Source organism: Pundamilia nyererei, unplaced genomic scaffold, assembly GCF_000239375.1.
Source record: "Pundamilia nyererei isolate P.nyererei 1_Seehausen unplaced genomic scaffold, PunNye1.0 scaffold00007, whole genome shotgun sequence".
Classification (NCBI taxonomy): Eukaryota; Metazoa; Chordata; class Actinopteri; order Cichliformes; family Cichlidae; genus Pundamilia; species Pundamilia nyererei.
In genome coordinates, this window is record NW_005187408.1 from 6,410,985 (window position 1) to 6,437,593 (window position 26,609).

Genomic DNA, 26,609 nt, shown 5'->3' on the forward strand with positions numbered 1-26,609 from the left:
CCGTGATGTGTGATGTTCTTTTGATTTCAATACTAAAATGAGTAGAAACTGACCATTAACAACCACTGATAGTGAAAAAGTTCAACTTTAGTACTATGAATGAACTTCTTTGTTATAGTCATTTCAATATGTTTAATAACAATGCTCAGACCTTGTAAACGGTTATGTAAAGGCACTGTGCTTGGTAACCACCTTCATCTGGTCTTTCATCGGTTTCCTTAAAACATCTTTGTTAATGTTTCTGAATGTTGAATTTTTAATGGAAAAACCTGATCTGAGGTGCAGAATGAAGAGGGAAACGAAAACTATTCATTTTCTCCCTTCTGAAATAAGCTGCAAACCTTCATTGGATAAGTCCAACTAATTCTCATTTACAACAGCCTTTTCAACAACAGCACCTTTTGTTATGACATTTATTCAATGGAAAAATTATCTGCTGTGAAAATACTCGTATCTTTTGATGAGCCTGGTGTTTATGAAAATTATCATTACTAAGTTATATTAAGAGCTTCCTTATAAGGTAACTATTTAAGGGCAAATTTCTCTTATATATAGGGTTTGTATTATACTTAAGGATATGTGTGAATCATGGCAAATATCAAGTTTCAGCTATTTTTGTGGTGCAGATGGTTTTCATGTTATATGGCAATATTTTCCGGAATACATGATGTCCTACTTCTCTGAGTGGTACAGATAATTAAGCTGTGGTTGGAAAATAGTGTGGAGGAGTGCACATGGAGGAGGGAGGATGTGATTAAAAATAACACTTCATGCCATTTTTTCCTTTTTTTCTGATCATCAAATAAAGTTCTCCTCATGACATAGGTATGGCAGTGGTTATATTTGCAGTAGTACTGAGGTGGATAGATGGTCAGATTGTTGTGGACGGGCGATGTCTATGATAGAGCAAGTCACATTTTCTGTATGTGCAAGTAAGCCTAGCTCTTCTAGGCTTCAAGTGACATCCATTCTTTTATTAAAGGGTTTATGAAAGGGCTGTAACACACACACAGATTCTAGATCTGACCAACCTTCTCAGCCGTGGGCGAAAGATGACAACCAATAAAATTCTAAAAGATAATTTATTAGTACACTGATCATAAAAGTGAAGGGACAAAATAGTCCAGTGTCCCACTTGCAAAAGGGATACAACACACAGTTCAAGCTATGCCACACTTCACTATGGTGACAACTTTAACAGGAAACAACAGTTGTCCTCCAAGACCCAACGCCCTGTAAGTAAAGGGCTGATAATCACTCTAGCCTCAGTAAACCAACTCTGCCTTTAGGCTGTGTCACATAGTAGGCACAGAGAAACAAAATATCACAGCATTGTATTGGGTATAAATAGACCAGAGTATCAGTACAATCAAATACACTGCCTTCAATGAATCCAACCCCATAACAACCACTTGTTCACAGCAATTGTGACACACAAAAAACTCCCAAACTAGTGACCAATACCCACAGCAAAGATGGAGATGAGTAAATATAGGCAATACTAGTCCACCATATTACAGGGGCATCACTATGGCAGCTCAGTATAAGCCAGTGTAAACAAGCCAAGTCAGTCTTTGTATATTAGAATGCTAACTTTAGCATTCTAACACAAATACATATACAGTATAGCTACTATTAGCCGGTCTCCTGTTCATAAGGGATTGCTACAAGAATCAGGGATCAGGAATCCTTCATTGGTTTGGCATATGTATAAACCAATACACTACAGAGACACTGTGACTGCACGATTATTTGACTTCATTAGTCTCTCACATTGTTGTGGAGAAATTTTAACCCACTCTTCTTTACAGTGTTGCTTCAGTTCATTGAACTTTACAGACATTTGTTTATGTACAGCTCTTACGGTACTGGCATGTTAATTAGGTTAAGGTCTGGACCTTTACTGGGCTATTTACTGGGCAACACCTTGATTCTTTTCTTTTTTAGTAATTCTGTAGATTTGTTGCTTTCTTGGCTATCATTGTCATGTTGCATAACTCAGTTTTGGCCAAGCTTTAGGTGTTAAACAGATGACCTCACATTTTATTCTAGAATACTTTGGTATACAGAGGAGTTCATGGTCACTTTAGTGACTTTAAGGTGACAGTTGGTATGAGCTGTGTTTGGTTTTCACCAAATGTGGCAGTGTGCATCAAACATCTCCAAATTGTTCCAGTGTTTAGCTTTGTTCAAAAGCAACTTTCCAAAGACATGTAATTTTTAGAGAGTGGAGGCTTTCTTCTGGCAACCCTTCCAGATAAACCATATTTGTTTAGTCTTTCTCCAATTGTGCTTAATGAACTTTTACATTTAATATGCTAACTGAGGCCTGTAGAGTCTAACGTGTAGCTCTGCAGTTTTTCGGAGTATTGTACAGTCTGAACTTGACGTGGATTTACTGGGATGTCTAGTCTTTGGAAGATTGTGGCACACACCTGAATGCTCCAGACCAGCAAACTGACAAAACATCTGCTTTTATAGATATCCTCATACTTGGTCATCATCAAATTAATGAGGTATATTTGATTAGCAGCACATGGCTGCTAATTACCCTGTTAATTCCTATGGAAACAGAGAGTGTGTACCTAACTTTTTAAGTACATAACCTCACTAACATAACTAAATATTATCTATTTTTCTGACAACTGTAATTCTGTACTTAAACTTACCCTGGTTTTCAACCATGAAAAATGAAGAACAGTTTTTTGAGATTAACAATGTAGCGCTATGTAGATGCCTGCAAAAATGGTAACACACACAGCTAACATTTCACCACAGCTTGTTACAAATATTACCACCAGGTGTAAAACTGTCACCTTTGAACTCTTTGTGACCCCACATTTCAATCAACACCACTGGGAACTTTACTATCTGTTGTGAGGAGCAATCCCTTTATTGTTGCAAATTCAATTTAACAAGGATTTAGAAGACTTCCTTAGAAAAAAATCACTCTCCTTTGACATGTACTGTAAAAGAGCGCACATTTCAGAATTTACTGGAGTTGTTACTGCTGTTACTGCTATAAGCTATCATGTTTCCAAGGAACATTCCACATTTGTTAGGAATTACATATTCAGACCACACAGAATGACCTCACTGATGTCGGTGCAGCAATTTTTATGCCTGACATGTTCCAGACTGTGAAAAACAGTCTGGAAAAACAACAATGTTTTGTGCAAAACATTTGAAACTTCATAATAATTAAACACATTTGCTTTCGATAACTGTGTAATATTTTGCAATACATATACTTAAAAATGACACAATTGGTTACACAAAAAATAAACACCTGTGAGTCAAACATATTTAATATACTACAAAAGTGGTGGGTTAAGCAGACGTGTCGGTTCGGGAAACTAGATGGGCTGAATTATTTGTATTCCTGACTTGTGATTTACAACATTAAAAGGTTTTTGAAGTCAAGCTGTAGTTCAATATTGACGTTGCAGTGAAAAAATACAAACTCAGATCAAAAAAAATTTGTCAAACATTACAAAAATATAACCGTATTAATTCGAATGAAGTATTAACAATCTATACTTTTAAAACTGTATTTGCAGATTGTGATTTCCTTTGTTAGAAATCATAACTGTGATATGAAACAAATTTATTCTTCAGCTCTAGCAACAAGCCAGCATTATAGTAGTGATCGATTCACAAGTTTGGCTGATTATTTTATATTAACTGAACTGCTTGGTGTAATCACTCTACATATTTTTAATGATGTTGAAAGATGTTAAAATTCATTTTAACATCTGTTAGCATTTGTCATGCATGCAATAAGCATAGCCTATTAGTATTGTGATAAATCGGCGAAACCCGAGCTGGAATAGAAAACACGTTTTCTCATTACATTTGCTGTTCTGCTCTGAGAATAAAATGGAACGCAGATTGCTCTGTGTTGCAGTGACTACAATTGTCTCCCAACAGTATACAGAGAGTGGAATTTCTGGTATCTGTATTTTAAACCCAGGGTGATAAACAAATGGCTGAAGCAACATCTGTGCAAATGGAGCCTAAGAAAACACTATATACCCACAAGGGTAGAAGAAAACAGATGTAAAGTATAAAATGGGGGATGGTTGTTTGCTTTTACACTGAAATAAGAAAGACTGGACTGGAGTCAGTTTAGACTGCCCGTGCCTATGAAGGTAAGTGTATGAGAAACAGCTTGTTTACAAAAAAGATTTAGAAGCTGTTTTAATTTGTAAATAAAAAAAGAAAGAAAGATTTTTGACAAACTAGTCAAAAAATGAAACAGACATTTGTGTTTTAGAGAGATTTTTTTAAGACCAACACTATAATACATGTATATACAGAGCTGTGGAAAAAGTATTTGCCTGCTTCTTGATTTCTTATTTCTTTGCAGATCTGTCACACTTAATGTTTCAGATCATCACACATATTGTAATATCAGACAAAGATGATTGAATGTTAGTGTCAGTTCTTATCCAAACCTACCTCACTCTGTGTGGAAAAGTAATTGCTCCATTGTTAAATCCTGAATTAAGTGTGGAAAGTCACATGAGAAAGTCAAATCTCAATCACTTGAGTAGAAACTGTCTGAGAAACTGAAGTAGGCTGAAAGATCTCAAAAGCAACAGATCATACCATGATCTAAATCAGGGGTGGGGCAACTTCAGGCCTCAAGGGCTGGTGTCCTGCAGGTTTCAGATATCACTCTGGGTCAACACACCTGAACAAATGATTAGTTTGTTACCAGGCCTCTGGAGAACTTCAAGACATGCCGAGGAGGTAATTTAGCCATTTGAATCAGCTGTGTTGGATCAAGGACACATTTAAAACCTGCAGGACACCGGCCCTCGAGGCCTGGAGTTCCCCACCCCTGATCTAAATAAATAAAGAACAAATGGGAAACAAAGTAACTGAAATCTATCCGCTTGTAAAGGGTTACAAAGATGTTTCTAAAGCTTTGAGATGTCAGAAAACCCATCCATCTTCATCCGCTTTATCCGGGGCCGGGTCGCGGGGGCAGCAGCCTAAGCAAAGAGGCCCAGACCTCCCTCTCCCCAGCCACCTCCTCCAGCTTATCCGGGGGAATACCAAGGCGTTCCCAGGCCAGTCGAGAGATATAATCTCTCCAGCGTGTCCTGGGTCTGCCCCGGGGCCTCCTCCCGGTGGGACATCCTGGAACACCTCACCCAGGAGGCGCCCAGGGGGCATCCTTGTCAGATGCCCGAACCACCTCAGCTGGCTCCTTTCGATGTGGAGCAGCAGCTGCTCTACTCTGAGCCCCTCCCGGATGGCCGAACTTCTCACCCTATCTCTAAGGGAGAGGCCAGCCACCCTTCGGAGGAAGCTCATTTCTGCCGCTTGTATCCGCAATCTCGTTCTTTCGGTCACTACCCACAGCTCGTGGCCATAGGTGAGGGTAGGGACGTAGATCGACCGGTAAATTGAGAGCTTCGCTTTTACACTCAGCTCCCTCTTCACCACGACGGACCGGTGCAGCGTCCGCATTACTGCAGCTGCAGCCCCAATCCGTCTGTCGATCTCCGGCTCCCTTCTCCCATCACTCGAGAACAAGACCCCGAGATACTTGAACTCCTCCACTTGGGGCAAGAACTCATCCCACTCCACCCTTTTCCGGCTGAGAACCATGGCCTCAGATTTGGAGGTGCTGATCCTCATTCCCGCTGCTTCACACTCGGCTGCGAACCGTTCCAGTGCGAGCTGGAGGCCCTGTCAGAAAACCATTATCCACAAATAGAAAACACTGAGGAAGGTTCCCAGGAGTGGCTAGCCTACCAAAATTACTCCAAGATCGCCTCAACAGCTCATCCAAGAGATCACAAAAGAACCCAGAACATACTGTAAAGAAGTGCATGCCTCACTTGTTTTAGTTAAAATCAGTCAAAGTTTTCATGATTTAACAATAAGAAAGAGACTGGGCAAAAATGTCATCCATGGATTACGAAAAGGGTTAGGGTGTAGAACTAACACAGCATTTCATTAAAAGAATATCAAACCAGCAGTGAAACACGGTGGTGGTAGTGTGATGGTCTGCTGCTTCTGCTGTAACTGGAACCATGAATTCTTCTCTGTACCAGAAAATCCTAAAGTCCAGTTATCGTTTCAAATCTTCAAGCTCAAGTACACTTGGATTATGCAACAGAATAATGATCAAAAAAACATAAGCAAGTTCACCATTAAATGGCTAAAAAAAGAAAACAAAATTAAGGTTTTGGAATGGCCTAGTCAACGTTCAGACTTAAATCTGATTAGGATGCTTTGGCATAACATTAAAAAAAAGCTATTCATGCTAAAAATCCTCTAGTGGGACTAAATTAAAACAATTCTGGAAAGATAAGGTGGCCAAAATTCCTCCACTGCGATGTTAAACACTTGTGCCAGTTATTGCAAACGCTTGATTGCAGTTGGCATATATAATCGGAGACATATCAGTACTAAATGTTAAAGCGAGGGAAGTGTCTGATTATACTCCCGATCCAGAAGTGGGACAGTGGGGATAGGCACTGTCTTGCTGAAACAGCCACAGGGTGCCGTACTGCTTCTACCTACTATTGAAGCTGGAAATCCAAAGACTAGAGCACAGTGGGAACAATAGTAGGCAGTATAAACATAATGAGCAAACCAAGTAAAAACAGGGCTGTTTAATATTTCGTAAAATTTATGACAAAACCACAACCCTTTGGTAGTTGATGACATCTTAAAAACTGTGGGAAAAAGGACCAAAATCCTACTCTACACTTTCTAAATTGTGAACTTAACCACACACCCAAGCTTCCCCTGTGACCACTGAGATATAGATGTCACATATCAGATGCACTGAACCAACTACTGTCAGTGAACAGAATCAAGGCAACAATTACTTGTCCTCCAAACTGCATTTGCAAAACCAAATTAGTAGGGTATGTACACATATTTATAGTGATGAGGTGGCACTATATTGGCAGGTTTACTACAAGGTTGAATCTTCTTTTCCTTAACCCACTTCTGGTACACATTTTGAGGCCTTGCGGTTCTAACTTTGCCGCCTACTGATGACATTCAAATGAAAGTCTGGAAAAAAGAGCTTATTATATGTGTCTCAAAACTCCAGCTTGTCCAGTAGAAATGGACATTCATAAGACTAGAACTCACATATATTTAATAATTGCAAGAAACTATACACTTGATAAATACAAACTGCTGCCTCAAGTGGTTACAGTAAGCTGTGGCCTGTTTTCAGTAGATAAAAAGCCATCCACATAAAGAGGGAATTAATCCATATCTAAACCCTTTCCCCTTGTGCAGCTAGACTCTGTGACTATAACAAATGTGCAAGCTGTGCTATTTAAAGGTCTTTGGTCTAAGATTAAATGCAGTGTTACCTTCTAGCACTTCCTTCGAGGAATCCCTCAGCCACACCCTGGGCCAATGGAAGCCCTAAAATCCCATAAATGTGACCACAGGAGCCAGGCGATGACGTGGTGACGTACTGGGTGCTCGGGAAGATGACCTGCTGAAGTAAGAAAAATGAGTTTTACTCTTTCCATTGATCTGGACTAGTAATTACACTTTCTGTGAAGTGATCAAAGCATTGGGATAAAAATAAAACCCATTCTTTTACAATCACAGTGCAGTTGCGGGTTCTCATGAATGCTTTAGGGGTTTCTGTTATATGTGACTCACCAGTGCAATTGCAAAACCATACCAGAAAAAGAGGGTTGTGTTAAAAATAGAGCACAAAGTAGAACAAAATCCAGGGCCAACTGACAGATAGTCAATATTCTGGTTTATATACTTCCTAAACTATTGCACTGACATGAATTAAATGAGTAATATATATTATTCTTTACATTTTATTCTCACTATTGTTTGTGTTAGTTACCAGTTAATGAGCAGTTTTGTCTTCAATTGTCCCTGTTTCTCTCATCTTTTTAAGCCATTTTTGCTGTTTTCTGTTCAGTATTGAGCATCTTCTTTGAGACCTGTCTCCCTAATGAATCATCTGTTTCTTCTTGCAGCTTGATTAAATTTAAGCAGCGCTTTTAAACCCACTGTCTCCACAACACTGCCAAAAATAGAGGATGGTCTGCTGTCGTCAGGGAGCTACAACACTATTTAGCCTTTTACTCACTTCAAGTGACAGTGAATGCTGGAGGCTTGTGTGTTCTTGTTTTCCACAAAAATGAGCTTAAATTAAAAGGCGGGCTTAAGAACACACCACCTGTGCTGCAGGAAACTTTCAAACAGCCGGCATTCCTTTTAAAGGTTGATAAACAGCTGTATTTAACCGTGTTGCCATCCAAAGTCTCCAAGTATCCCCTGATACGCAGGCAGATAGAGTGGGGATAATGAGGTCCAGGTGTGTCTTGTTGCAACGATGAGCTAATGGCGTCCTACTCTGCCATTACCCCCGTCACCGCAGCCATCTCCCAGTTTCTGTACCCTGCACTTGCCCATTTTTGTGTAATTAAATGCAATTTTCTCACCCACACCACATATCCAATGTTTAAACTTGTCAACAGTGCTACTGCCACCACCGTGGACTCTTGACATGTCATTACTTCAATCTTCAGTGCAGACAAAACTCTATAGATGGCCTCCTGCTTTTTTTGCAGCTCTATGGTATGTCACATTTCCAATTACTGTCTCTGGCAGAAAATGAAAATACCCTGTATGACTTCTGGACATTTTTGTCAGGGTGTAATCAAATCTAAAGAACATTACATTAGCTTTTTCAGATATCTAATGGATATTTAGTCAGTGAACTGAAGCAATGGTTGTAGCATATTCCTGTCACAAGCTTCCAAAATAAAACATTAGGTTTTGCACCACAAACACTTTTATTTTCCAGCTGCAGAGAGTTCCCTCACAAACCCACAGGGCAAAAATCCCTGTTATAAATTATATGTTTGGTGCTGAACTGTCAAATTGCTTTAATCCTTCTTTTGGCTGTGAATGATTGGACTGAAATTTTTGCAAAAGTGCAAAAGCAAGGGTTGTTCTACTGTTATAACTTGGTCTGCGTTAGTTTGAGTTTCCGAATAGGAGGAATCTCTGTTGTTGAAAGTATTTATATTCAAGACAGACAGCAAGATTTAAAAGGGTAATTTTCTCATGACACTAATGACACACTAATTTCAACAAGCGTGCCTGCCCAGTGCTTGCTATAGTGTCAGTTACACACTGACTTACCAAAAAAGAAGAAATTAAAAACAAAAACAAGAGAACAGCTGAAATCAAAGTCAAACATCCAATACCAACTTTCTGGCATGACTCTACATTTTATAGTTCTATCAGGGCCTCACTGGAAAGAAGTAATAAAGGTTCTCACTCTAAATTTAAAACCACGATTCTGGTGATGTCATTAAGCAAAACAATCTTCTGGCAGTGATTACAACAGACATGCAAAGTGTTTACCAGGAAGAAATGGTCTGAGCTGGGGGACAAGTCTGTTACTCTCAATAATGAACCAGGGACACAAATCACAGAAGGCATTAGTTTCAGTGTCAACTAAAACACAAGGAAACACAAATACAATGTGACAGTTAATGAAAGCCAGATTTATCATCTGGTTTCTGCTTTCCCCTTCATTTCTTCTTGTTGAGGGCATACAGCACATAACATGTGTAGTATTGCATAGCTGCTTCATATATGTCCATCGGCTCGATTATGTCACAGGATTCCCTACTGTATATCATCACCTGGATGAGGATCTGCATTTGATGAGACCAGTTGGTCCTTGGGAGGATGGTCTACTCAACCAACAGGACATATACATGAAATGATCCATAGCCAGGAAGATTGCATGGGATTCCAGCAACAACCGGCTGCTGTCCGTGCTGCCATCAGGGAGCCTGCAGCCTGCCAAGACAGAAAGGACGAGGAGCTTTTATCCTACTCGTAGCTGGACTGTCACATAAGCTGCGCATTCTAACTGTATAAGTTTACATGTCTAATCGTATATGTATTCAACTCGAGCTTGTGCTATAATACCAAATTATTTACACTCAATTATAAGGATTATTTAACTATTCAAGTAGGTAAAAAGGAAAAACTTTCTCATACTGTAATTTCTCTAATGGAAAAAAACTGATGGCCAAACAGTCTCCTTCAGGATTTTGCTTTTCTGGTAGAGTGCAGAATTCCTGGTTTCATCACTTATGGCAAGCAGCAAAGCAGCTTCAGCCACACTGCTACCACCATGTCTGATTGTTCTCATGTTCATTTTATGAAATGTGGTATTAGTTTTATGACAAATCTAATTGGACTCAAACTCCCCAAAAATTCAGCTTTTGTCTTTTCACTCCACGGGATATTTTCTCAAAAGTCTTGGGGATCATCAAGAGTTTTCTTTTGGGAAATATGAGATGAGCCTTTGTGTTCTTTTTAATCACAGTGGTTTTGGCTTTGAAACTCTCCCTGTGGATGTTGTTTTTGGCCAGTCTATTTCTTATTACTGAATCATAATAACTGACCTCAACAGAGGTCAGTTATTTAGACATTGTTCTGTGTTTTTCTCCCGAAAAATGTGGTTAATCACTGTTAAATAATTTAAAATAAGCATCAGATAAGTCTGTATAGCATTTTTTCCCCCTTGAATATTGAAATAATGATGCAAACAAACAAACAAACAAACAAAAACAAACAAACAGCTTTGTCTGGTTTTCTTTGTCTAATGATATCCTAATAATGTATTATTATTTTTGTTTTTTGACCATCTGAAACATCTAAGTGTGAGAAATATGCAAGAAAGTAAGAAAGAAAACAAGAAGTTGAGATAATAAATAATAAATAAATAAAATAAGTTTTACTTATTTTTTATTATAGTTATAAAGGAAAGTAATTTATGGAAACTGACTTTTATATATATATATTTTTTACACTAATGAACTGTTTGAACTTCCCTGCAGAAGGGGAGCAGTGTTGGTCAACCAGATGCCATGTGCTCAGGGGGAGGGGACAGTTAACAGCCGACGGGGTGCGGGGTTCAAATACAGCTGCGCTTACTCACACTTTTCGCGTAGGACGTCCCTGTGCCAGGGGTGAATGAATACCGTTATCTTTTCCTCTGCACCGTCTCACTTCATAGGCTTTACCGGGAACTCAAGCTGCAGCTGCAATTAAGGAACCACGCCTGTTGCTATTTAATTTCCCTGAATTGTAGCACTTATACGACAGCTCCCTAGAGCTAAAAGAATAGTTACAGGCTCCCAACCAGAAATCACACTACTCGTTGATTTTTTTTTCCTAAATCCCCCCTTATTAATTGTATTATCGCGAGAGCCAATAGTACAAGCCTCCTGGGCTGATCTTGACCACTGCTGCCGGGCTGGGAGTTAATATCCCCGCTCTCTGACCTGGAGCACGCACTATAGCAGAGATGGAATACCTCATTTTTTTAGTGATTTCATCCTCGATCAATTTTGCAACTTCTGTCTTGTCCAATGATGTTCCTCAAGCCCCTGTGCCAATTCCTAAAGGTAAGAAACGATTAAAAAAACAAAACAAAAACTTTCACTTCTTCCTATTCTTGTTTAGATACCGGCAAATATGGCTACTTTGACACCGCTACTGGCTACATCACATTTTACTGCGTTTACATGTTGCTGTATTTTCCTGCGTCTGAGTTGTCATGCCAACTGTGCAAATACGAAGTTGTGTAGGTTATTTTTCTGGCTGTAATTTCCGGTTACATGATGTCTACATGAGACGCAGGTTGCCTGCCTGCGGCTCCCTGTGTGGGGAAGTGAATATATCTAGCGCGACATATGTCGGAACGTAAAATTACATGATGTTGCTTGACAGAAGAGTCGTCTGCGGTTTCTCACAATCCTGTTTTTATTTGTTTGGCTGCACACAGCGCTGGCTTTTCATAAAGATGTCAAGCTGTAAATTTCACTGCGAGAAATAACTAACCAATTGCGGGCGAGTCTTTGATGATTTCACTAGTTTCCCCTTTCTCTGCATTAAGACTAAACATTCAAATCGTTATTGACTCAACCTAGATCCTAGTGAAATCCCCGAGTATATCATTTTATTTATTAATTTATTTATTATACAGAAAACAAGCAATTATGTGATTGAGATACAGAGAAACGCCTGTAAACGTGTTATAATTTAAGGTTTATGGAACAGAGCCAAACACTGCTCAGATCTTGAGACAGGCTTTATTCTGATGTAAAGGGCTAAGCTCCTTGAAGCAAATCGTGTCACATTTTTATTGACTTTGGGAGGGGGAAATCCACCCTCTGCTAACACGTAGCTGTCGTTAAACTGCTCTAAATTACCCTCATATTATTCCCGTTTAGCATGACTTCTTCCATAGTCACAGAGCACCTTGTAAAACCTATAGACAACATAAGCAGATGTTGTGGCTTGTGTTTTAGTTAAATCTGGAAATCTGATTCTTTTCAAATGATGCATCTGGGATCATTTGAAAAGCTGGGAGATTTGACTATCAGGACACAACAGCTGCTTTCAGTGTCTACAGGCTTGTTTTGTCATCTGCTCTGGACTAACCAAGCGCCTTCCACACAGTAGCCACATTAACTTTACGAGGGATATAATGTTTTATTGTGAAAGCCTTCGATCACTAAACTGATGCAATATGTTGGCTAAATTTGTGACAGAGAGCAAACTTTCAAAAACCATGACTAATATTAAAATTGAACCCGTAAACTGTAAACTCTACATATAAAGTCATTTAAAATGAGAGCACTGGACATTTCATTTTACACATTGTATATAAAGGTGGTGCTTACTAAAGTGATTAAATGAAAAGAACTAGGAGGGAATTCAAAGCTGTTTTAGTTTTGGGTAGTTCTACGTTAAAGATTCAGTACATGGTAGTGGATGATTGCAAGCCTTTCTTTTAAGCATCTGAAGAACATCAGAAAAGTATAAAGTAACTCCATTTGGGGGCAATTAAGTATTTAATACACAGTCACCCATTTCCAGGCATGCATTAGATGGAAGAAAAGGCCATGAGAAACATTTGTTCTGCTTGGCATCAACTCGATGAGTATTTTGCAGAAAGGCAACATTTCCAGAGAAACACCTTGGTAGTTGTGTGTTTGCCAGGTGGACATAAATATGTTTCATTAGAACAACTTCAAATCACATGCTGCTATGAAAGAACAAGGTGTCACCACTGTTTAAGTAAAAGTAGAAATGGTAGCTAATAAGGCACCAATGAAAGGACCCTAAGTCCCAAGGTGTTCGTTAAACACTGGTTGTAGCACAAGATGCAAACGGTGTGATTTAGCACTGAAAAGGGTTCAGTAGAAGAGGAGGAATTTACAGCTCTGCCCATTTCTCACCAGTGTGCACCTGGCCACTCATGGTGAACAACGGACATGGCTGTTTGGTTTGTCCGTTTTGGAAAGTTACAAAAATTGGGGCTGCGTAGACCCCCACTGTCCAGCAGTCTGAAAGAAGCCTTTCACTTATGTCTGAATGAATGTGTGAACTTCGGACGGAGCATTGGATTCAATATGCAGGTCTTGCTAATCCAAGTTTGAATAGTTTGCTGCAACACATAGTTTAAAATAACCAGCCCACTGTTAACCTCTGACAGGCATCCTATCAGAACTAGTATCATTTAATATGACGCAATGCCTGAAGTTTAATAGTAAATGCTGGCTAGGTTAAAGGCTATTTCTCATGGCTTGTACTCTGTCCCCCTATTCCATGGATAATGCATCTCTCAGCCTTTTCCCAGACATCATTGACGTGTCAACAGGCAGCATTTTATAGAGAAGAAAAGGAAACCCCACCTAAGGTTGTCCATGCCTTATATACTGTATAATAGCGCTCTCTATTGCCTGTAATTCCAGTCTAACAAACTTAACAAACCTTGTTGCCAAGCCAAGGTTGTAATCATGCCTTAGAACGTTGTCACTATGTCACCACAAGGTTGGTTTCGTGCCTTCTTTATGCCAAATATGTGTTGTGTTGTCTGCTTTTTTGCATTGCCTTGTTTTCTCTCTGCTGTTTCCCAGGGATTTTATGTTAACTTGTAAATGTATAGATACATGAAAACTGCAAGAAGCACAGTTCTCAAGGAGAACTGAAAGTGAATGACACTTTAAAAATGTCGAAACACTCCCTATTGTACAAATAATCAATTATTTTAAGTCATTTTAAATGGCTTTCTGGGAATCAAGCAGCTGTTGATCTTTGACAAAAGACATGCTGGCTGAACCTTATATTGATGCAGCTGAAAAGACTGAAAAGGCAGTACTTTTCAGAGTCCTGCATATTCGTCAAAATTTCAGGACTCATTTAGATTGTAGTAATATTGGCCAGAATGTCAAAAATACTGAGGCTGGAAAATTTACCTTCACCTGCCGACAAGTTAGACATTGGGGCCAGTTTGCAGACTTTGCCTCTGAAAGTCATTACTATAATGCATTTATAGTAGGGAGAAAAACAACAAAACTTTTTTAGTTATTATTTATTTATGCTACAAAGTCAGAGACATGCTCATGTGCATTCCTGCTGTTCTGCAAAATTAAACAAAACTGAAAAGATCAAGGTGTAACATGAACAATGAGACAGTACATTAAGTTTTGAATTGTACTTCATAAAACTGCAGGATAAGTCATTAGTCCGGGTGAAGGATGTGCTCATCAAGTGCCTTTTGTAGTTGATTATAATGTTGGTTTAAGTAATTGATACACAACAAAAACAATTTTAAAAAAGAAAAAATCAAAAGTAAAGCCATGTTTGTGCTATTTAATGAGGCAGTGATTCAGTTTATATGAGTAATCATTGATTCTTGTTAAAATAAATTTCATAGCTGAGAAGAAGCCAACCCATGCTCTTAGGGACCCGCTCATTGTTTGCCTTAAACAAATCATTTCATTCCCTTTCCAGGTGCAGCAAAAGAAGCAAATTTAATGTCCGTTTTTCTCTCTGAAAACTGTGTGACAGTTCTGACAAATGAGAGGAGAGAATCAATATAATTATGATATAAGGGTGAATTCTTCTGTTAGAAATTTCTTGGGACTCTGTGTTGTTGGTTTATTACAAATTATTCCTCTATGCAAACCTGAAATCTATGTGTAACCGCTGATATATATATGTGTAGAAGAACATAAAATATTATTTGCCCATCAAATCCTGAGCCATCATTGGTAATGAAGTCACTGTTACGTTGCCAGAAAACTAAATGTTCACATCTTTTGGTTTTTCTGCAGTACGTACAACTAATTGAATTTATGCACTGTTAGAAAACCTTGCTATGTGGGCATCTCTGAAGAAATATTTCAAGCACAGTTCATTGGTTTTGCCACTGATGATGCTGGAGGCATGATGGGCCGACACTCTTCATTGAAAAAATCGCCAAGATGACTATTATTTATTGAAACATTTAGAGTACTTAGAACTTGTGGTCCATAATGCTGGAAAACACGTTACAGATAAATTTTCACATGTTTCTTAACTCTTAAAAGTTTGAAGTTCTGCTGGCGACCCCTCCTTCTCAGGTCAGATATTTACAGATTTGGGTAAAAAGAAAGACTCAATCACTGTAAAAACTACTATCCAGGAAAGTAGGAGAAAATCTGAAATCAAAGCAAGTATTTTCTTAGGAATCTCCTGCAGTGTTATGTTAATTCTTTCTTTAAACTAAAAGCATTTTGAACTGTTGCATTTTAACATTACGGTATGTCTTATTAAAATACTGAAGTTAAATGGCACAACTACTGAAGTGGAGATGGGATGTGATCCTGGCATGTTTGCGTTGTTGTGTTGGCTGTGAGTGACTCAAACAAATTGTCAGACTGAGAATTGTGCATGTTAATTTAACACTAAACCTAACACGTTGCAACAGTAAGACATTAGTCTAACACACATATACAGCCCTGTTAACAGCTTTATTTTGACATATGGCGATTAATTGGAGGCCTTCCAATTAATCTGATTGAGTGATTGAGTGAGTCCGAGTTGGACCAAGACAGATTGCCTTGCACTGAGCTTGCAGAGGTTGAGGATTTTGCATGCTCAACCTCTGGACAACCAGCTGGTTGTAATCAGTCTAAAACAGCAAAAAATTAAAAAAAACCCTGAAAATCAGCCCAATCACTTACACATTTGTCCTGGTTGCACAAAGGCTGACATTCAATTTCTACTCTAATGTGATTGAGACCTAAGTTGTGTTTGTTATTCCTTATACAGCAATTCAGCACAGAATACATTAGCATATTGATTGAGTGCTTAACCTGCGAGTGCATAATGTTGAACTGGACTATGTGTTCCTTTCATTACTGAAAGTCTATAGTATAACCAGCTTTTTGGCAGAAGAGAAAATTACTGTCCTTACTGTCACAGCATGACAAAACCTAAATGACAGATTAGCTTTTTTTCTAGTTTTTATTTGTTTGTGTAAGGAAAGGTAATGAGCTATTCCTGATTCAAAATGATGTGTGACGAGACTACGAAAATTGTTTCCTGTCCCACTGTTGGTGACATCATGCCACATCCTACGCCTGAAGTGCCTGTGGTTTGAAATGTGTAATTGAAAACACAGCCGTTTCTGTGGATGCCCTCCGTGGCTCTTGTGTTATGGAAATAGTGTGTTTTATCAGTTATGGTGACTCTGGTAGTCACTAAAAAATAAACTCTTTATTTTAGTTGTAGACAACAAAAACAAGACTTGTTTCATCAATTCTGTAAGCAAAAAGGTTTACTAATGCCTTGCCTATCCTAAGGCTACACACAGGTCCTCGTGTCTGCAAGCTCCAGGTTTAATGCATGAAAAGTAAAACTTCTGTGCGTAAGCCTCTTTGTGGTCACATTAAAATTCTAAATCTTCCAAAGCTGGAAAAAGCCTTACAAAATAGCTGTGGGCTGGGTAGTATGCTTTATGTGTATCTGAAAACTTAGAGATGAAGGGATGTAAATGTCAGGGATTAACAGTTTAAGAGTTCATTCATTTTTGTGTACATGTATTCTTCTTATATTGTACACATTCATATGGTCATCATTTTCTAATTTTTATCAGTGCCAAGTTATCAGTATCAATATACACAAGTCATAAAGCTTCAGAAATACCCTACTCTCTCACATTTTAAACAAAGGTTTTGAAATGTCCAGTTAAGATTGGGTTTGAGCTTTTTCTTCAAGTCCTCTGTCCCTTCAATGTGTTAAACCAAATTTACTAGCCTTCTGAAGGAGACTGACTAACGCTGTGTGGCATTGTTAATAATGTGGGTGAGTTAAATAACCAAGTTTGCATTGATATTCAGATCAACACCTTTCTCATTCCAGCTGCGGCCCGGTATCTCAGCTGGGATGCTGGCTGATTGCAGATTCTTGTGATGGCTGAATTTGAATAATTTCGGTAACTTTGGCAACTGATACAAGTGATGAAATATTCATTCATCAGAAGCTGAAGTATACATTCTTCCAGGGTTGGAGTTAGCTTTGCAGGACACAAGAAAATACAACAACCTCGTTATCTTCTATCTGAAAATTCTTAATAACGCTGAGGAATGTCATGGTAGACAAAGATAAGCACTGTTTGCAATGATTAACGCCAAGAACACCTGGCATAGCTTCGTCACTTCCCAGCACCAGTATGGCCTCTGGAGCTAATCTTCCTTCATGCACTCAAAACAAAGCTTCCTCCAAGCATGTCTCAGCACATTTTTGAAGCATGCCAAAAGTAGTCTTCTATGTTAAAACTTGGTTGGGTCCTTAAAACAGTGTTGTTATATTTTGTTGCTAAACCAACCTTGCTTCTCCAACTTGCCTTAGGAAAAATGTGCTTTGGCCAGCCAAATGATTCTCCATTGTACTTTTCTTTTATATAGTTATATTTTCAGCAGCATTACCTTTAAAAGAGAGATAATTGTATGTGAAGGACTTGTTACTTTAAGTAACACAATGAAGGGTTTCAGCTATACAAAGTGCTAGTATAAATCAGCATTAAGGTTCTGGTTATGCACGAGGAGCAAAGCCATACATTAAGAGGAATCTTTAGAAATCCATTATACTCAGTTTCTTAACATGTTCCATATACTCAGAAATGCAGGAAGTCAACACAAACCTTAATTAAATTTAAATTTACATCACAGACTGGCTTTTCAGGAGTTTCTGCAAGAATATCTGAAAGTTCACTATGAAATCCTTGCATGAAAATCTAAATGACCTCTGGATGAGGTTATAAGAATTCCCTTTCTAGCTCAGTAGGTCTCTTGTTCTTGCCATCATGCTCTGGTTAATATGGACCAATTCCAGCAGACTGTGAATGAGGCCGATTGTTTCTCGTTGACATGAACAGCGTCCTCAAGCCAGTAAATGCAGATAAAATAAGTGTAGGTCATTGACTGCAATATTTGCGAAGTATCTTTACTTACTTGACCAAAATAGAACTAAGGCTTGTGTTCACTGGCCAGGACCATCTCATCAAAAAGAATCCTGTTATCCTTATGTGCAGGCCAGGGCACATTCCCACGATACCCCTTTCCTTTCTGCAAGAAATGCTTACTTAAGCCTAGCCCCAGCCAGTGAGTCAGAACTTTTGCTCATCCAAGTGTGAAAGTTTACCTAGACGGCTGAGCCCCATGTGGTGCAGAGGAAAAGTGCAAAGGAAAGACCACTTGGCGTCCATGCCTTTTTTGGAGAAGAGTTTCAGCAGCACTGTATGAGCTACATTCCTCTCCTCCTGTGGGCTGTTCATACACTACTGACAAGAGAACACGCTGTGTTTACCCTGACTAGACACTAAAACTCTAAAATCACAGCTGTATGAAAACCTCCTTTATAAGTGTTACCATCTGCCGCTCAATTATGCTTCATTATGGGTGTGATTATGGTGTTTGCATAAAAACACATCAAAGGACTGCTGGTCAGTTGCCCTAAGTTTCAAAATTAGTGTTAGACAAAAAAAACAAAGGAAGATGTGTATTTCTATTACCCTGAAAAAGTCCCTCGGATTAAGTCAAATAATGAAGGAAGTGCGTCTTCTATTAACACCCTAGCTCAGGGGTGTCCAACTCCAGGCCTCGAGGGCCGGTGTCCTGCAGGTTTTAGATGTGTCCTTGATCCAAATGCCAAATGACCTCCTCAACATGTCTTGAAGTTCTCCAGAAGCCTGATAATGAAGTAATCATTTGATTCAGGTGTGTTGACCCAGGGTGATATCTAAAACCTGCAGGACACCAGCTCTTGAGGCCTGGAGTTGGACACCCCTGCGCTAGCTCATCACCCAGTTATTTAGTTGGTCTAAACCAGGGGTAGGGAACTCCAGGCCTCGAGTGCCAGTGTCCTGCAGGTTTTAGATATCACCCTGGGTCAACACACCTGGATCATAGTTCATTCCCAGGCCTCTGGAGGACTTCAGGACATGTTGAGGAGGCCATTTGACATTTAAATCAGCTGTGTTGAATCAAGGACACATCTAAAACCTGCAGGACACCAGCACTCGAGGCCTGGAGTTGCCTACCCCTGGTCTAAACCAAGCCTATAGTAGCTATCATTATTATATTAAACATGAATAATATAGGTTATGAATGTTGCATAAAAGGATATTTATTTCTAAAAGAAAATGTAATATTTGGGGGAAACAAGTGAGATGGTATAGCTAGATTAGATGAATAATTTAACTATTTCTTTTCACTGTTATAATCTGTTATAATTTAATAGTCTGTTATAATTTCATGGAGCCCTATCCTAGAAGCTTGCACTAATCTAATATGACAGTGCTGTTGCTCCATTAAATAATGAAGAGTGAACAAGTCCTCTAAATGTAAAATAAATAGGCAGATTTACCTGGATTTCTGCATTAATTGGTAGCAAAATGTGGTCTGGTTTTAATCTTTGTCACAATAGCAGACCACATGCTGGTTAAACTAGGAACACATGAATGGCTTTACTTTTAATGTTTCTGTTGAGCACATTATATAATTACCCAAAATGCTGACTGGAAATGTGAACCCTTGAATTAGTAACTTGTTGAGACTCCTGAAGCAGCAATAGCCTCCATCAAACGTTCCCTGACAAATTGGCTTGGCCCATCAGTTTTCTGATGGAACTTTGGCTTGCATTTGAAGACAGTTTCACAAATTTCTAAGCAAAGTTAACATCAACAGTTCACATGAGGGCACTGAAACTCCTAGGGGATTGCCATAAATGTTTGAAAAAAAAGAAACACTTGGAATGTAGGAAATAAAAGTGTATGTCTCATTTTTTTTTAAATCAAAGGTGGTTTGCACTTCCAGGCTATACTTAAGTGGGAGCTTGCTTGTTGGGATGCACTCATGTGGTCTCCATGTTTATGACACGAGTGAAGTATGTGGTTCCGAAAGGTCACGCCAGAGTCACAGAGGAGTAATTGGTGTTAGCTGTCAGTGCGTTTCTTCCTCATGGGAAATGTCTCACTGACATAACAGGAAAGTCACTGTTTTTCTTTTCCTTTTTTTCTCAGAGTATATACTGTACTGAAGCACAGCTCTTCGAAATGAAAATAGATGTCACCGTGCAGATATCACAATATGCAGCACCCTGTTATCTTTCATCGTAGAAATACAAACAAACCTACTTGAAGTCTTGAGTTTATGTGTGTGCAGAAAAAACAAATGGAGTTAATTTCAAAAAGAAATACTAAACATTTCCCCTGGCTGTAATCACAGCCCACAAGTAAAAGAGACCTTTCATGGAGGTTTCGGAATTTTTCCAAGACATATTTGTGTGCGCCTTTTCTGTCTGCAACACTATGGCTAGCTTCCAAGGTACACAGTCTGAAAGTCTGTTCGTTTATCCCCATACCTAACCTGGCTGACCTGTGAGACATCAGCTTTGCCTCTGTGTCTCACAGGTCAGCCAGGTTTAGGGAAATGGGCAAAATAGAAGCCTTTCCTGCAACCGTTTAAATAACCTGTTTTATAGAGCGGTATGAGAAATGTGTTTCTCAGCTGCTGGAAACATCATCCCCTGGCAGCACTGTGCTCCAACATCTTCTTGCTTCAAGCCAAGAACAAGAACAGGGAACACCTGTGGTTCAGAATAGTCATCCCTTGCCTCTTTACAGTGATTGACGTGAAACTCTTTCTTTTAAATGTTTCTAGGTTTTGTTGGGTGACATAGCATTTGGAACTGTTTGGAAAAAGCAAGACAGGGCATTATTTCCACTTTCGATCAGGACTTTTACGTCACACTAATACTGGAATGGCTGTGATGACGGAGCCACAGACTAGACAGAGATGAGAGCTAAGTCTAAGCTAAGTCACACTGACGGTAAAGGGATGGAAAAGAGTTGCAATGAGGTTTCTGGACAAATACAGCTCTAGAACAGGACCTACCATGTGAACTAGTTCCTTACTTGACAGTAGAGCTGGGCGATATAAGATTTTTTCATATCACGATATGTTTTTTTCATTTCAGGCGATAACGATATATATCACGATATAAGCCAAATAACTATATTTGTAAGATTTAAATGTGCCGTTGCTCACAAGTAAAATGTGAAATAATCAGCAGCTTGTTTTGATTTAAATATTTATTTCCCATAATAAGTTCAACTGGGTAGATGTAAGGAACATGAGACTTTTTCAGATAAATAAAGGCAAATATTGCAAACTACACAAAGGGCAGCCGCTAAAGCGTTTAAGTTTCAAAACAGAACAAACAAAACAGACTACCAAATTGTCAATTCCACTTAGAAACAAAATATTAATTCTAAAAATAAATCTGAGTTTGTTTTACAGAAGAACAGACAAAATTAACTTTTGTCAATATCAAATAAACTGAGAACTAAAAGGAAATTCTCAATCTCTCCTTGTTGTATAGCTTTGCTTTTCAAACAGTTTTAACAGTTACTTTAGTCTGACAAAAGCCAAATGACGAATCAGCGCTTCCAGTCAGAGATTGTATTTCCAGACTTGCTTTCGGCACAATTTACAGTGCGCGCTACTCTGTTTTTTGTCAGACTTGAAATAGCCGAAATACCTTCACACTACGGAACTTCTGTGGCTCTTCCGTTCGACAATCTCTCCGGCATTGGAACCATCATCTGTTTTCTCTTCGGTAACCTTCGGTCACGCTCTCGGTTGATTTTTCTCTAGTCGGCACACTCATTTCCTCCATTACCCAGGTGGCACGGCGGCTGGCTGCTTCCAAAACAAATACACATGTGCGGCTTGGCACTTGTGCTGTACGTAACAAGTCACGTGACGTGATGCTGCGGCTGTGATTGGTTCGGCTCTGCGCTAGTTAATTTGGATTGGCTGTTCTTTTTTTTTAAGAGGACAAGAGAGATGAGGCCTATCGCAATAGTTTAACTTTTCTATCGAGAAAAAGTTATTTCGCAATACATATCGTTATCGTTCTATCGCCCAGCTCTACTTGACAGCATGTTTAATTTTACACTAGTTTCTGAGGTTTGTTTACATATATTCAGTTGTTTGTGTTTTTTGTTCACATAGTGAGAAGTAGTAGATAGCTGTTAGTATGTCTGTGTCAGTTCGTCCCCAGTTAAACAGGCCTAGAGAATGGTTGGTGTCTCCCTAGCAACCTCCAGTCACTAGGGGAGCATGTGTACACCCCAACTAGTTGGCGAGGGGTCGCTGGAGGTTGATGGCTGTCACTAAAAAATCAGTTGCTAAAACTCCAATTGGTCACTCAGACTTAGATACTGGTCTGTGGCCCCTGGTAACTACTGGTTACTCGGGAAAAAGGTTTATTTACTGATCAGTCAGTGATTTATTGCCGAATGCTGCTGTCTCGCTAGGTGAAACTGGTCTCTGTGGTAGTGTTGCAGTCATCCACAGTTTGCTTAGAAGACACAGACTTGCCTGCAAACACTCGCTAACTACTAATAAAATGGTAGTGAAAATGTGAAAAGTGCAACACAAATGCAAATAAGACTGTTTGCCTTCAGAGTAAAAGCTGTGCCATACTGCTGCAGCCAACAAGTTTCAAAAGCAAAGGGTCTCTGTTTTACCTTTGTTTCACATTTTTTAAGTTACACTATCACTTGTTTGCAGACAAATCTTCTGTTTTCAGGGTAGTTGTTCAAATGTTTTAAAAAGCCCATGCTCCTCCAACTGTTCATTGTATGGGGCAAGGGATGGGACAGGAACTAAGGTCTCTGTATCTTAACATTGAACAAACATTACATTTTAAAAACTAGGGTTTCGTAAACTGCATTTAAATTATATGAAATAAAACTGAAGCAACAAATGTATCCATTTAACTTGTATCAGCTTTTTTTTTAGATCCACATCAAAGGACAGCCATGTAAGATTTATTTGGCCAAGATTAACAGGTCTCTCAAGATGAAAATGTGATGTCCTTTTTGAACTGTCTAATAATTTAACTCTTTATACGTCTAGTGAGGTTTGCATTGCAGTCAAAAAGACAAGAAAAAGATCAGTGATGATAATCGTGTTAAACTTTGCACTCCAAAGGAGAAATGGAAGCTCTTTAACTATGTTCTCGGGCAGGCTGCATTTTTGAGTTAGGTCCTGTGGAAGCGTTTATAAGTCCCAGATATCTACTCTTTCCCACTCCCAATTCCACTTGCCAATGTCCAATAAATATTTTACAGGGGTTTAATGGAACTTTGTGCTGTATATTAAACAGAGGATAGTCTGGTTTCCATATTTGAAAAGCAGGAATAGTTCTCAAATAGTCATTTAAAACCACATAAAAGCATCATTAACTTTTTTGTTAGCTTGTCTGATGGCTAGCACAGAACAGCACATTTTAAAATGTAAGCTAGGAATTAATTAGTTTCCCCCCTTTATGTTGTAATAGCATTTCATGAAAAAGATTTAAAGATGTGTGGTCCCCCCCCCCCCCCCCACACACACACACACACCTCGTTTTACAAAACATGACAGAACAAGTGAAAACTAGCACAGTGAGTTGAGCTTTTGAAGAATCCAGACACACTACTGTGAAAATTTGCATTTGGTTAACCCTTCTTCAGACCTCAGTTTTCAGCACTCAAGGCCACTAGAAATATCCTGGAGGTTTGTGGGAGTTCTTCTATCCCAAAAAGGAAGAAATTATTTTGTCTGTCTTTGAAAATACACTTCCGTTTTGGGATCAAACTAAAACTACAGTAGTCCCTCCTAATTTGAGACATAGGTTTGCTTAACCAAATAGTTACCAGTATGTTGACATAGGTTTGAGGTTTACAACGATCATGGTCCACAAAGAAGTGGGAATCTCAATGCATATATTTAAGCTTAGAAAAATATACACATTTTTGTGGATATCCTTCAATGAAAGCCAAAAATTTTGCAACCTAATATGTCTTCTGCAAGAGTATATCCCTGCATCCCTGTAATTTCACAGGAAAGAAAGCATTTGATGACTTAAGGTCAAAATAAGGAATATTTAACGTTCTTTTTTTCCTCTTTTTCAGAGAAATTGCTCGTCTTAACTGTTGCAACTGAGGAAACAGATGGTTTCCTCCGCTTCATGAGGTCTGCTGACTATTTTAACTACACTGTGAAGGTAAAACTTTCTTTTTAAATTTTGAAATGACTGCATATTCACAAATCCAGAGTTAAGGGCACTGCACTGACACACACAGCAGCAAAATGTTTTAACACAAACTTCCCTGGATTGATTGCACTTATTAAAGGAAACAATGGAGTGGAGCAAGCTGCAAAAACATTCATGGATAGCGTTTAATCTGGATCCAGAATTCCCCTCTGTGGTTGAAACAATTGTAAAAAAACGCTTTTTCCTTCTTTTTTTTTCTTGCTCAGGGTTCAGTTCATGCTCTGCCCTCATTTGTATTCTTATGCGTGTAATTGTGCTGCACCAGTTTGTTTTTGTTCTCCAGGCAGACATTTTCAAGATACTTTGTAAGCCTTTTGGGCCAAGACAATCCATTTTAGTGGTTTGAACTAAGTTAAGTTCTTCTTGTGTATTGTTTCTTATTATGTGTTTGCTTATATTGTTTCTGCAAAATGCATACGATAACTTCTGTACAGAAAGCTCATAAAAAAGATTAGTAAAAAAAGAATATCCAGAAAATGTAATTGTATCTCAGGAGTTTTACCTGTTACTGATGGTTATTATGCTAGCTTAGGCTATTATAGTATTATAGTATCACACTTGCGTTGTACGGGATCAGGCTGCAGAGTAAACATGGCTCCCGGATCAGTTTTGCACATGTTGTTATCAAGAAGGAGGGCTAGATGGATGTTTCTGGGAAAGGAATGCAACCAGACAGTTTACAGTTGTACACAGCTGGGAAGAAAAAAAAACTCTCAGAGGCTTTAGTCATACTGATCAACTTCACAAAAGTGATGGAGCTGCCACTTAAGAATCCAGAAAACTCTTAACATGCATTTTTGTCTACTGGGGCATTTTAAGGCTTGCATGCTCCGGATGCAGCGCTGGTTCTCATCACAAACACTATGTAAGATTAAAACATCAGCTGTCTTGCAACGCTCCCATTTTCATTCCCATCAGACAATGATTCCCTGTGTCCTCTAAATCGAGCCATAAGCGGGCTGATATCTTGTAGCAGTTGTGTAGACTGAACACAGCGTAATAAGCTCTTCAACTGAGCGATATTAACCCATCAGCTTTAAAGAATTTGAATTATTTTATTATTAATCAAGTAACCAATCTGACTGTGCATTTTAGAGTTGTTGGTTTTTTTTGAAAACTATACAAAATAAAACTGACAGACAAGGCAGGGCTGCAAGGCCAGTTTTGGTGTCGAGAGGGTTTTGGGACTCATTCTGTGTTATGTTTTAGGTGTTGGGAATGGGAGAGGCATGGAAGGGCGGCGATGTGGGTCGTTCTATTGGTGGAGGGCAAAAAGTCAGACTACTGAAGAATGCCATGGAGGCTCTGGCTGATCAGGAGGATCTTGTTGTCCTCTCTGTGGATAGGTACGTTCTGTTTTTTTCTGAACTTTTCTTTAATATTCAGATTCATTTTCTGTTAAATAAACACATTTAATTACATGGGAAAATATATAAAAAATATGTCTGATTGGCTAAATTTATTTTAATCTAAGCCTTGACAGATGTAAGATATGCAGAATATTCCCAATAGACATTTGTGAGACAGATGTGCAGACAAGCAAAATCCTTTATTCTTATGATATTTACAGTCAATAAATATAATAAATTTAAAAAAAGTTGTTTGATCATGTGCTTTTGCTTCCTTACACTATATCTTTGTTATTTCAGTTTTTTGTTGTTGCTCAGCTTCTGTTTAACCATCAGCTTTGATCTGATTTATGTTTTCTGTTTCAGTATAAAAAAGAGATGCAAAACACCTTTAATTGCTACGTAGAGATATAAATGAGATATTGTAACTAATTTTCACAATCACAGAGCATAATAATTGCTTTGAAAGCCTTATTTCCTGAGTGAGAGGTGTTTCTGCATATTTACGTGTGCTCCACTTCTTCTTGCAAAGGCATTATTATAGAGCAATACCAAATACATGAGGAGAATAATTCTCCCATGCAGGTAGGTGAATTATGAGTTTTGCAGTCAAATGGAAAGTTTCACTGAGTAAATGTGAGTGGTTAAGAATAATAAGAGCTTTGCATGCCACGTTTCCTTAAATAGAGCAACAGACGATGATACTTGCCATACCATGTGACATGAATAATGTTCACCATAATTACTGTGCAGAGCTGTCACACCCTT

The 26,609-nt window shown here is 38.7% G+C and overlaps 1 protein-coding gene across 2 annotated transcripts in view; it reads left to right on the plus strand.

Annotated features, from left to right (window-relative positions):
• Positions 1-10,989: 10,989 nt before the first annotated feature.
• Positions 10,990-26,609, plus strand: part of plod2 (procollagen-lysine, 2-oxoglutarate 5-dioxygenase 2) — a 34,446-nt gene continuing 18,826 nt past the window's right edge. For both annotated transcript variants that reach the window (XM_005722727.1, XM_005722728.1), the window contains exons 1-3: positions 10,990-11,453; positions 24,350-24,441; positions 25,702-25,838. In XM_005722727.1, coding sequence (XP_005722784.1) covers positions 11,354-11,453; positions 24,350-24,441; positions 25,702-25,838 — 329 coding nt within the window. In that variant the 5' untranslated portion in view covers positions 10,990-11,353. The remainder of the gene's footprint in view (positions 11,454-24,349; positions 24,442-25,701; positions 25,839-26,609) is intronic.